Consider the following 13,535-nt stretch of genomic DNA (forward strand, 5'->3'; position numbering starts at 1 on the left):
TAATAACCCTCTGTGTATCTGTAATGTTGTTCTGCCACAGTTCAGAAAGTTGCCTGTGGTCTTGGCATTCCTCAGGAAACATTAGATTAATATAGCTGCCTTTGTCATAGATTTTTTTTTTCTTGTTTAAGTAGGTGTGTGAAGGCTGGTGCTACATAAATGAATTACACGGAAGACTTTGGAGGAAGAAGGGGCTTGTAAACGAGACTGAAATTAATGAATATGAGAATTAGAAATCAAAACTTTATGTTTAGTCTGAGGAGAAACAATTCCTTAAACCCTAACCACATGGCTGTTTCTTGTTTGCATCAACTCTGGTTGACTGTTATTGTCTTCTGTTAATTCTCTGGGGCAGTGGCCTGACTTTGTTGAATGAGCCAATTGTTTTCCTTTGTGTTGCCCATGAAGTGAGTCCCCATCTGGTTTGTATCAGACTGTTTTCACAGCCAACAACTGCTGCCTTTTCTATATCCTGACACTTAAGGGCCCCATGCTATCAAAGCATTGCTGTGATAGCCTGTCTGGCTGGGCCCATACAGCTGTGCCTTGCAGCTTGAAGCCATTACCCAAGTAATGGTAACTTAGAACTTGAACTGGCTCTTATTCCCATTGGTGTCGTGTGTACAGTGAACAGAATACATTTTTGTTGAACTCAGTGTTCCACAAGTAAAAAAAAAAAAAAAAAAGAAAAAAGAAAAAATAAAGAGAATTTTCTATTTTATTTTTTTCCTCATTTGAGTTTATGCAATCGGTTCCTTTTTATTTTCCAGCAGTTTCCTGTATCTGCAGGCAGTTTTGTGTTCTTCTGAAATTAATGAACACAAGAAAAGCAGTATTTAGTTAAGGCACTGTTGTTATTACTTTTATGGTACATTAAAGCTCAATAAGTGAAAATTAAACAAGCAAATGATTCTTAATGAGGATTTTTCATATCAGATTTTAGAATAGGTTTCCAGGAAACTTTCTGTGCATGACGAATGTAGGTTGTGTGAATAAAGCTACACCTTGGATACTCCACTACTCCCTTTCCCAGTAGCTCTCTAAAAATGCAGAGCAATGCACAATGAGTCTGCATTAACCTGTTTACTTCTTATCTGAAGGAACAGGGAATGATTGGAAAACTCTGTAATAGTAGAGTTAAAACTACATTGCAGTTTGCATTGCAGAATTAGTGAGAGAGGCTCCAGGCATGATCCAAACCCTTTCCAGGCTTCCAACAATGTAGGAGACAGTCCTGTTGCAAAAGATTTTGCAACACGTGTCTTCTCTGCCTCCAAGATTTAAAAAAACCCCAATATTGCATTAAATAACAGTGACACTTAAATGTTGTGTTTAAAGAAAGATGATCTTTAAGCCTTTGTTCTCTCCTGCTCTTGTGTAGGCAGCATAATGCTCAGTGACAGAGTAATGACGAGGGAAAACATATTCCCCAACTTGGAGATGTACTGAATTTTAAGTATATTCCAGACTGAGTTCTTCCCTGATATTTAAGAGGCAGAAAGAAAGAAAATAATGGATAATGTTTCTTAAAATTCTGGTCTTATTGTAGCATGTGAGGGGAATTGCCAGAAAACAGATTGCTTTATCTGATACTTGCAGAGAAAGCGTTCCTGAACTTGGGAGTGTGTTGTGTGTATAATGTGAATGAATTTGCTTCAGGTGACATATTGGGAGCCATGAAATTCCATGAGGCACACAAGATAAGGCTTCCTTTGCCATTGTGCTTTTCCTGCTGGCACACACTGGGTGTCATCGTGTCACATCAGGGTTGTGCTGAATAATTGAGCCTGTGCCATTGTCAGGTGTGTGGAGGGTTTGCAAAAGCCACTTTGCTGAGGAGCTTTGTGTAATTGCTGTTGCTGAAACAGCTCCTGAATTCAGGTGTGTGCTCTGCAATGCTGCACAGTGTCTGTGCCCTTCACCTCAGAGGACTTCTCCAGCCTCTGTGGTTGGATAATTCCAAATTGTGTCCATCATCAGGCAGAGCCCACACTCTGCTCCCACAGATGCAGACTGGATTTCCATGCATGCTCCTTTGCAGTGCAGATCTCCCTGTATTTTGGCCAGGGATATTTAAACCCAGAGAACTGAGAAATGATTTTCCCTCAGATGCCAACAAGCTCTGTTAATCCTGCTCATGGCCTGTTGGTTTCTCTGGGTCTGCACTGAAGGCACTCCAGACAGTAATTCATGTTCAGACTCAGGTGTTTATTATTTCTTATCAGTAAAACAGTCTCACAACCATGAGTTCTGCAGCTTTTCATTAGAAGGCACAAAATGGCCAACAATCTCTTGTTACAAGGTCTTTTAAGACTAAACCATCCAATTAAGAACTGACACCTGGATTATTTTCCATTTTAACCCAATAACTGATCCCAAAGAGCACCCATTGAGGACTTTTCTGCCCAATTACAAAATGCCACCCAAACCCATGAAGAAGGAGGAAGAAGAAGCATGAAGAAGAAACCCAGGATGACACCCTGTGCCCTCCATCTTGCTTCCATCCACAACAGACTAAAAATCCCAAAACCTCAATTTCTCACCAAGTGATACACTCACACTGCTCTCTATAATCTATTTCACACTTTTGTGGATTCCAGTCTATCTTGAAGTCTGGGAAACTTTCTCCATGGATGGGGGTCAGAGTCAGTGCTCCCATGGGGGTCAGGGCACCCAGAGCAGACACAGAAATATTCCCTGGGTTTCCACAATGGCCCAAAGCACTGAGGGATGATCTGGGTGCTCACCAGGTTTGGCACCAACACCTTGAGCTGGGAAGAGCCAGAGCTGCAGAACTTCCAGAAGGGAATTGGTGCAGCCAGCATCCCAAAGTTCAATTTGTGTGTGTGTGGCTGCAGCTTCAGAGGCAAAGAGCATCTGCCCAAATGAGAACCTGATGGGAAAAGTTCTGTTCAAGGCCCTGCTTGACAGCAGCTCCAAGGGCTGTGCAGAGCAGCTCCTGACAAGAGCTGTTGGTTCCTCTGGTGCTGCTGGGAGCTGCCTGCAGTTCCCCCTGTGTTTTGTACCACTGAGCACAGATGGAGGGGGATGATATTAAAATCACTGATGTGTCTAAGAGAGAGTAGAGAAGGTGCTGCACTGTGCTTAATGTGCAACATTAATGTAGAGGAATACATTTCTCCAGCTTATTTATTCTACTGCTTTAGAGCTCAGATTCACCCAAGTACTCCAAGGGAATTTTGGTTTTACTCTTTCCCATGTAACAAGCCAAGGAGGGTTTTTTGGGGTGGTTTTTTGTTGTTGGTTTGTGGGGTTTTTTGCGGGGGGAGGAGGTTTTCTTGGGTTTGGTGGGGGGGGGTGGGGGTTGGTGATTTTTTTTGTTTGGTTTTTTTGGGGTATTTTTGTTTTGTTTTGTCGGTTTTTGGGGGGGTTTTGTGGGTTTTTTTTTTGTTTTTTATAAGGAGGAATGCTTATCTCTATTGCACAAAGTTTAATCATTTTAGATTTTAACAAACTTTAAAATAGCACAAGATAAAATCATATATTTACTCCCAGACCTCTCCAAGTTTCTGGTCCCAGGCATTAGATTGTGCAGGCAGAGTTACTTGTCATCACACTGAGTGCTCATTTCAAGAGCAGGTCAAAATAGGGTCTGGACACAGGCAGGACCAGAGGAAATGGTCTCAAGTTGCACCAAGGGAGGTTTAGGTCGGATATTAAGAAAAATTTCTGCACTGAAGGGGTGGTCAGACATTGGAACAGGCTGCCCAGGGCAGGGTTGGAATCACCATCCCTGAAAATGCTGAAAAATGTGTTGGATGGTATTTGGGAACATGGTTTAGGGGTGAACATGGTGGGTTAATGGTTGGACTTGATAGTATTTGAAGTGTTTTCTACCCTAAATGATTTTATGCTTCTATAACAGTGAGCTCCTAGATCTTCCAGTCAAGACATTTAATGTTTTCCCTGTTTGAACATGTGCTCATTTATTCAGTCCTCTTTCTGAGCTAACAGAAAAGTTGTTTGCCTCTCTAAGCTTCCTAGAAATGCTTATTCCTACCCATTTTCAAAGGTCATTGATATCCACAAATGGTAAGACCTGTAGTGGCCACCCTCTGCTGCTAAACCAAAGGCTGGAAAAGATGTATTTTTAATAAGTTTGTTTGTTCATGTATTAGAAATGTGCATGGAGATGTTCTGGAATTTATTAGACTGACCATTGGAAAATGCAAACTCTCTAGGGCTGGCTTTTGTTCTGTCTTGTTTTGTTTTGTTCCTGGGGAAAATGTTCATCATCTTCTTTTTGAAAAGGTGTAATTACAAAAATTTTGGGTAATTGTGCTGTAGGTAGAAGCATTTTTAATATGCCAGGTCATGGTAATGGTAGTACAGTAAAGGGAGTCTTGGCAAACTGTTTCCAGATGGGGAATCCCATGACTTTGTTAGTGAAACTCATCAAAACAAATCACAGGATCATGTGAATATTTAAGTATTCAGAGTAGAGAAATAAAGCTATTTTGCTCGTGGTCATCCAGAAAAACACTTTTTATTTGAAGTTCTTTATACTGAGTATACCTTATTTAATTTTTTATTATAAGAATGAATTTAGTGACTCCATTATATGTGAGGAGTGACTTGAAATGAGAAAATTCTGCCCTGCAGCACTTCCCTTCAGGCAGAAAGTTTTCTCTTTTCTTTCTGATACCCATTCCCTGACTTTCAGTCAAATCTGGGTGCAGATTGCAGCCATGGGATAAAACCTCTTGTCTGGTAACTTGTGACATCTCACAGGGGTTCTCTGAAACTTGTCCTCTGAGATTCCTGAGGGTTTTTTTGGATATTTGGTATCTGGGGATCTGGCAGGGCTGGACAGTTTGGAATTCTCTAATTCCATCCCCTGTCATGGCCAGGGACACTTTCCATTATCCCCCCAAAATCCAACCTGGCCTTGGGCACTTCAGGGGATGGAGCATCCACAGCCTCACAGGGACACCCCACCTGCATTTTAGCTGTGAACTGGGGAGATTTTCATTAATTTTCAGATCTTAATTGATGGTGAAACATCACTTGACTTTGGTCACTCAACTTTAATTATTGGTGTAAAAATATTTTGAAATTATTTTTCAATAAAAGGAGGCCATGTAACTTCTAAGAATTAAAGAGATGCTTTGATTTTTATTTCTCTTCCTTGCCACACCCCAAAAGGCTGTGAATGCTGCTATGCCTGGCACTGTGGCATGATGCAGATAAGTTAGATATTAATGCAATTAATATCATTAAGATACGAGGTCTCATTGGAGCCAGTGCTACTGCTGGCTTTGCACTGACTGACTCTGCATCCTAAGGGAATTCAGCAGAACTTTATCTTAGAATTAAGTGTGAATTCCCATGATTGATCTTTTTTTTTTAGCTTCTTTATTTTGTTTCAGATACAGGCATTAAAATGTATGGACCCCCAAACATAAATAACAGAGCCCAATATATTCTAGAAATATGATTTGGAAATTACCTTCCTGTCCACTTGCTGGTTAGATTTTGCATAAAATTAGGGGGAAAAAAATTGATATGTAGGTGATATTTAGTTTTACTGAATAAGTAAAATATTAATTACACCATTAGATCAGCAGATTTTTAATTATCACTTGTCAGATTCTCCTGATTCCACCAGCTGTTTACCTAGGTTATCTCTTGTGGATTTAGGGATTACCCTTGCACAAGATACACATTTTCCTGGTGGTTTTTCAAGGACTCTGGACCAGTAAGGAACCAACTCCTTCTCCTTTTTTTTATTTTGAAATAAAAGTTGCAGCTTCAGTGTTTGCCACAGAGCCTCATCTGAGTTTTTCTCAGGAAAATGGTTGCAGCCTAGAGAGAGCAGTGCTTAAATGTTAAATTATTTGTTCTGAGCCAATTGCTCATCCAAAAATCACAGCCATCTGTATGGAAAAATCAAATTCACTTTAAATATTTCTTCTTAGTACTAATAATTATTGTAGTTATTTGGAAAGATCATTACACATGTTTTGGAAGGGATTTGGTGGGAAACAGCAGCAAGAGATGTGGCCAGGGAACAAATCTGTTAAGCAGTGAGAGGTTCTACAGAGCAAAAGATGCCAGATCTAAAGGAGCAGAGTAGATTTTAGGCACCAAAAGGAAATATTTATTTAGTAAACTCTGCAATCTCATTTCTAGATGTTTTTGGAGCTGCTTTCTGTCTGCTGTTCTCTGCTGGTCTCTGTGTTAGGATTTTGAAAAATCTGGTTCTAGTTTATTTAATGTATTTCTAGTTTTTTGTTCTGTTTAGTGTTGCTGTTGGTGGGAATATAGAGTGTTTTGGAAAAACCACTGAACCTTGAACTCCAACTTGAGAGGAGGAGAAAACCATTTTCAAATATTCTGCTTTGAAATATTTGTTAGCTGCTGAGCCTGGCCCCACCCTCCTTTACTGGCTGGGGATCTGCATTTATTTTCTTTTTGGAAATATTTATGGCTGGGCTATACATTGGGGGTTACACAAACAAACAGCAAAAGCACAGTGTGTGTACACACGTGTTTATTTTCTGTGTGCTTGTGTGCAGGGTTTTTGTAAGTACATGACACCGAGGGGAAGGTGGAATTTGCCAAGTTTAGGTCAGAACTTGAACTGAACTCACATTATATAGTTTTCTGTCTCCACTGGTGTCTGTGGCCCACTTATGGAAGTTTATGAGTTGGCTGCAGCCTTTGAGAATGAAACCATGTTTTTTCAGCTCCAGCAGTAGACTCGTGCTTTTAAATCCAGACATTTTTGGCTCAATTCCCCCAGATGTCTGTCCATTTCTGTAAAACAGCTCAAGTGTTTTAATTGTAAATGTACCCCTTGCATGGAACTCAGCCCTAGAAATCTGGCCTTGTTTTGCCTCGAGCCTTTTCTGTTTGTCATGAAACAGCTACGTTGGGGCAGTGTGGGTTGGGGTTAAAAAATAGAACTGCAGGCATTTGCAGGACATCTTGTTCTTGTTTTCTGTGTTTCTGTCCCAGGGGAAGGCAGAGCTCTCACCTGCTGCCAGGTAAATGTTTGGCAAAGCATTCACACAACAGCAAGAGAGCCCCTGCCCTAAAAAGCACATTTTGGCAGAGCTGAGAAAGGCCAATGATAAACTTCTCCACAGTAACCTAAACTTCTCCACAATAACCTAAACCAGCCCATGGATTCAAGGTGACAAGGGCAAGAAAAGCTCTGCAGGAGGAACTCTCATTTCCAATACATGGAGAATAATTTAGCCAAAAATTTGGATTATTTGAGTACCTGTTGATGGTCCTGCTTATTCCTGAAAAGATTGTATTCATTTAGTTCTATAACCTACCCACTTTCATCTTTATAAGCCATTGTATCCAGAAACATTCAATAGCCAGTATGCACAATGCAGCTAAATGTGACTGTGAACTGGAAATGCTAAATATCATTATAATTAGTAGCATGACTGACATTGCAGTGCAATTTCTTTTTTCAGCTCAGCCTTCAGAATTACTTACATCAAAATATGGATGTTTCTTACCCAAGAATGTGTTAGCCCAGCAAGCCTGGAATAATTTTGATTTTGCCAAAAATGCCACTTCTTGGGTTGCTGTGCCTGGTAACTCACCTGTACAACCAGGCATGAAAGTGAGTGAATTTCAGTGTGGTACCACACAAACAGACATGGCCAGGACACATATTGGTCCAAAATGGACCTCAAAGGTTTACTTACAGGTAAAAGGAGACCTTTCAAGAGCATCCAGTTCCACCCCCTGCCATGGGCAGGGAACCTTCCACTATCCCAGGTTCCTCCAAGATATCCTGTCCTCCAGACAAGAGAGGCTGAGAGAGGAGAACAGAGAGGAACAGATAAGAGAGAATTGAGGTGCAGATAAGAGAGGCTGCCAGGCTGAGAGCTGGGGATGTTCAGCCTGGAGAAGACTCCAGGGACACCTTAAAGGCCCTGTCAGGGTCTAAAGGACTCCAGGAGAGCTGGAGAGGGACTTGGGACAAGGGATGGAGTGACAGGACAAGGGGAATGGCTTCAGACTGACAGAGGGCAGGGTTAGGTGGGATCTTAGAAAAAAATTCCTGACTCTGAGGGTGCTCAGGCCCTGGCACAGGGTGCTCAGAGAAGCTGTGGCAGCCTCATCCATGCAAATGTTCCAGGACAGGCTGAATGGAGCTTGGAGCAACCTGGGATAATGGAAGGTCCCCTGCTCATGGCAGAGGGTGGAACTGGATTATCTTGAAGGTTCCTTCCAACCCAAAGCATTCTGTGGCTCTATAAAATGTTCCTACTGCCAGTGGTTCTGTTACCTTTGAGCCTGTAGACATTCATTCTTCTACTCTGCTTTAGCCATTAGTGTAAAGAATTCCTGACAACTCTCTTTCCCTTCTAATGATCTTTGTAACTGTAGGCCAGATGTAAATCTTTTTATGTAGGGAAAAAGCAAAATGGAGGAATGACAGGAAAAAAAAAAAAGGCACCTTCAGTGAAGAGTTTAAGATGCAGAGTTGGATCTGCAGGTGCTGTGCTATCCCAGTGCTCAGAGCACTTGAGCTAATGGCATCTGGAGGAAGTTATTTGTTGGGACAGGACAGTGTTTGAAACTTTGAAATCAGGAATAAACAAAGAAAAAGCAGCTGGAATCTGGCAGAAGAAGAAACAAGTCATTCCTATCAGCCCCTGCTATTAAAGGAATGAGAGCACTGCACTGGAGTTGTTTTTACAGTCTTGGGAGTTTATTCTTGCTCTTGAAGAGAGCTGCTTCAGTTGGGGAATAGAGGGAGGATTGTTTTGAAATTTTAGGAAGCAATAGGTAGGTAATTACAGTAATTATGGTTCTGGTTTTATACTGAAAAATAACCTGGGTCCTGATCCTTCAAACCCTCCCTATTTATTGTCTGGGTGGGGAGAGATGATTTGCAAGAGCATGGACTGACAGGGAAAGAGGGAATGGCTTCAAAATGAAAGAAAGCAGGTTTAGATTAGATATTGGAAAAAAATTCTGGACTGTGAGGGTGGTGGGACACTGGCACAGGGTGCCCAGAGAGGCTGTGGCTGCCCCTGGGTCCCTTGCAGTGCTCCAGGCCAGGCTGGACATTGAGGCTTGGAGCAGCCTGGGATGGTGGAAGGTGTCCCTGCCCTTGGCAGGGGTTGGAACTGGATTGTCTTGAAGGTCCCTTCCAACCCAAACCATTTTGTGATTCCATGATTACAATTTCACTTGCAAGATATGGCTCAATTTCATCCCCAGATAGATTTTAAATAGTTTTATTTCATATATGGACACCCAGTCAGAGGAGTTAAAGCACATGCTTTTCATTTGGCTTAAAAGTCAGACTTGTTTAGTCTTTTTATTTTGCCAAATAGAAAAATTCAAAAAGAATTTAAACATTTTTCTTTGTTCTTACTGTTGCTATATGGTGTGAGTAACCAAACCTCCCTTCAGTGTGGTTAATTCCTTTTTCCTTTGGCACACATTCATGACACCCTCTGTATATGGCATATTCTGAGTGTGACAGTGCCTCTTAGAGAAAAACTCCCTTCACAGGTCACTGGATGGTTGACACACCATTAATTTTTATGCTTCTGTTAAACAAAGGTCTGGAAATTAAATACTGTACATGAATTTGTTACAGAGTGCCAAGAACAGGAAAAATCTCTGATCTGAAATGTGACCTTTTCCATCAGCAGGTCACCAAGATGTTTTCAGTCACTGATGAGTTTCTAGCAGCCAAGGACTTTCTTACCAAGAGTGTCAGTTTTCACAGTTCATAGGAATTTTTTCTATTAGAATAATGAATTTGGAAAACTGGAGGTCACCTAAGGTCACATGCTCCATTTATTGGATTTTAACAAGGAAAAATTTTATAAATACACCTAACTACATGATTACAAAATTGTACTGAGTACTCCCAGAGCCTCTAAAAAAGGAGGGGGGGAAGCCATGAAGATTACCTGACTGCTTGCCCTTTTGTGCTTTGTAAATGATAAAAAAATCATTTCCATTTTTATGGTGCATCAAAAGATTTTAACCATCCTGGTAAGGAACTCAGTGTTAAAGAGGAAACCACCTTAATATTGGTTATGAGCTGCTCTCTGATGAGGGGAAGACATAAAATGGAATATCACATTATTAAAGAAGGAGCAGACCAGGGGCTATACAAGAATTTAAACCAGTCTGCCTCTATTTGTGTCTTTATTCCCAAACCCCTCTCTGGATGTGTATATAAAGTGTTTTATGCACTGGGTGTGCACAAGGTTACACTCAGCAAAAGGTAATAATGAGAAAGCACATGTGAGGGTAACTTGGTAGTTGTATTTTTGGGGCCAATGCAGAGTTTCAGGACCAGCAGCTTTCTGTCCTGGGAAGTTACAGGCATGGAGCAGAATCTCCCATTTAGCTGAAATATGAGATCCACAGTTTTTTCACAGTTAAAATGCTGAAAATCCATATTCTGTATTTTCTGTGTGAATTTAACAAAGTCAGAGACTTCAGATTTCTGCCTTTAAAAAAGGGCAGTGTTGACTTTGGGTATTTTTAAATTAAAGATATTTTGATAGCTCAGGAACTGGTAAATTTTCTGTTGAGCAAGTAGATGGAATTACTAGTTTTATTTTTTCTGTCTTTTAGCACTTTATAACTATTGTAAAATTGGTCTGTAGTATATCTGTAAAATATATTGGAGTATGTGTTAGAGGAATGCAGACTAATATGATACTTTCTTTTAGCACTCCCAGAATCAAAGACTTGAGAATATCTGACAGAGCCTTGGGAGAAGGGAATATGACTTTCTTTTTTCCTTTCATTTTTTCTTTTTTCCTTTTTTTTCCCTTTTTTTAACAAACCTGAAAACAGCTGTTGAAACAATGACATCATGGAATGTGACATGACTGTGGAAATTATTAAGAAAGTCAAGCTTTGAAAGCATCAAACTACATCTAGTGTTGGAGAGGGGCTTTAGTAGAGGATGATTTGCCAGGTTTCCTTGGGCATTGCACAGTCACATCCTCACTGTGTCATTTTCATGTCTGACCAAACAAACCCTTGGCTTTTCTTCTCAGCAGCATTTTGTATCACACAAACACAGCTACAGACTGGAATCCCAAAATCCCAGGATGGTTTGGGTTGGAAGGGACCTTAAAGCTCATCTCATTCCAAGCCCCTGCCATGGCAGGGACACCTTCCACTGTCCCAGGCTGCTCCAAGCCCTGTCCAACCTGGCCTTGGGCACTGCCAGGGATCCAGGGGCAGCCCCAGCTGCTCTGGGCACCTGTGCCAGGGTCTCACCACCCTCAGAGGGAAGAATTTCTTCCTAATCTCCCATCTAAGTCTGCTCTTTGTTAGTTTAAATCCACTCCCCCTTGTTCCATCACTCCATACCCTTGTGGAAAATCCCTTTCCAGCTCTCTTCCACTTAGGTACTGGAAGGCTGCTCTAAGAACTCCCCAAATCCTTTTCCTCTCCAGGTGATGTGCTCATTCCCTAAGGACACAGAAAATGCTCTTGTGCTCCTGCTGCCTTCCTGAATAGCAAGAGCTGTGCTGGCACAGGTCACTGCCTGTCCTGCCTTCACTATCTTGGGCCTCACTCCTGTTTGATTTCCCAGGCTGTTGGCTGCTGTTCCAGCAGGAAAAAGAGCAATGGAATTTTATTTTAGCAGTGGGGTTTTGTTTTAATTAGCCATTCGAAGCGTGCTTTGCTGCCAGTCAGATGAATGCAGATGACTGCTTCAGTGACACAGTAGATAATTAACTGGGCTGAAAGGAAGCCTAACTTTTTTGTTTTATTGGGAAAACAGTGTTTTAATTACCTAGTCTATCACAGAGGAAGGGAGAATTGTTACAGCTTATTGGAATACAAGCTCTAAGACTTTGCTGTTGTACATGGACTCAGATATGTTTGTTTTGCTTGTAGCTGCTGCACTTAAATGCCCCCAGGACAACTGAAATCTCAAAATGCTCTTGCTGCAGTTGAGTGCTAGTGCCATTTCTCCTGAGTTCCTTCATTCTTTGTTTTTACTCTGATCCATGACTTCCTCTCCCTGCTCCATGAATTGATTCATCTGGTCTCCTTCCTTTGGCTAAATACATTAATTTTTGCCCATGACTTTTCTATGGATCCCATTCCAATGCTGTGGAGAGCACCAGAAACACCAGTACACATATTTGAAATTATTCTGGGCCTGCTGAAGATTATAGATCCATGTGTGTGTGTGTGTGTGTGTGTGGTGGGTGTATGTAAATACAACCCAGTGTATACAGAGAACTTAAGTCCTTCTAGTGCTTAAAGGGCATCCAAAAATCTGGAAAGGGACATTATACAAGGACATGGACTGACAGGACAAAGGGGAATGGCTTGAAACTAACAGAGAGTAAAGTTAAATTGGAGATTAGGAAGAAATTCTTCCCTGTGAGGGTGGGCAGGCCCTGGCACAGGTGCCCAGGGAAGCTGTGGCTGCCCCTGGATCCCTGGCAGTGCCCAAGGCCAGATTGGACAGGGCTTGGAGCAGCCTGGGATAGTGGAAGGTGTCCCTGCCATGGCAGGGGCTTGGAATGAGATGGTCTTGAAGGTCCTTTAACCCAAACCCTTCTGTGATCCTGCATGTGCACAGAAATCCATCCCTTTGTTACCTGGTCAGGAGAGTTCTGCTGGCTAAAGCAGCACCCTCTGAAGTGCCTCAGAGCTGTGGGCAGCAGGGCTGTCTGTGTACCTGCATTTCCATGGAAAATGGAAAAAGGGAGATGATTTCAGCAGAGTTCAGTCATTTGTCACGGACAGCAAATAATGACTTTAGTTTTCCTTTTTACTTTTTCTTTCTTTTTTTTTTTTTTTTTTAGGAGATGCTGCCCCTCATCTGAATCCACATCTTTCTGCAGCAGGGGTGTCAGTGCAGCTGCCTGGCACAAGCACAGAGAATGAAACACAGAGTCTGAGCAGTGCACGTGGAGATTCAGATTCTTCAGGGACAGACACATTTTAAAGCTTAGGGCTGTTTATGGCAGTGTCTGTCTGAAGATGTTGTCACTGGTACGTTTGTCTGTCTAGTGTGATAGTCTGGCTGTTCCATCAAAATAACAGTCTTTCAGTACTGTTTATTTTCTACTATTTTTTTCTTACAATTTTTTAATTATTTTAAATGATTCTGTCTGTGAATATATCAATTATTTTTAAGCAAATAAAATTCCGTTTTTTTCCAGAATTGTTGTGAGTTGAAGTCAATAAAGACCTTTTAAATATTTATTATTATAGGAGAATGTGGAAGTGGTTGGTATTAAAATCCACTGCAGAAGTGTGTCTCACTTATGGAAAACCTCTTGGCTCAATATCACATCAGTACTGTCAAAATGTTGAGCCAAAGGGAAATATATTTGGAGCCAAAGCCTGCAAGAGAAATTTCTCTTTCTAGGTATCATCAGAGGTTGTTCATCCTTAGAAGACCACGATGACAAGCCAGTAATTCAAAACTCTGTGTGAAAAAGACCTCTAGAATTTGTATTATTATGAAGAATTTATTTTTTTGGACTTACAAGAATTTCTCAGCATTTCATGTTTGTTTCCCTAACGAT

General features: G+C 41.3%; 1 protein-coding gene across 4 annotated transcripts in view; it reads left to right on the forward strand.

Annotated features, from left to right (window-relative positions):
• The window catches only part of KIAA0586 (KIAA0586 ortholog), a 70,522-nt gene extending 57,354 nt beyond the window's left edge, over positions 1 to 13,168 (forward strand). For all 4 annotated transcript variants that reach the window (XM_071426190.1, XM_071426188.1, XM_071426189.1 and 1 more), the window contains one exon: positions 12,807 to 13,168. In XM_071426190.1, the coding sequence (XP_071282291.1) occupies positions 12,807 to 12,827 (21 nt within the window). In that variant the 3' untranslated portion in view covers positions 12,828 to 13,168. The remainder of the gene's footprint in view (positions 1 to 12,806) is intronic.
• The last annotated feature ends 367 nt before the right edge of the window (positions 13,169 to 13,535 follow it).

This window comes from Agelaius tricolor, unplaced genomic scaffold (genome assembly GCF_023055355.1).
Source record: "Agelaius tricolor isolate 1412-34295 unplaced genomic scaffold, bAgeTri1.0.p SCAF_5, whole genome shotgun sequence".
NCBI lineage: Eukaryota > Metazoa > Chordata > Aves > Passeriformes > Icteridae > Agelaius > Agelaius tricolor.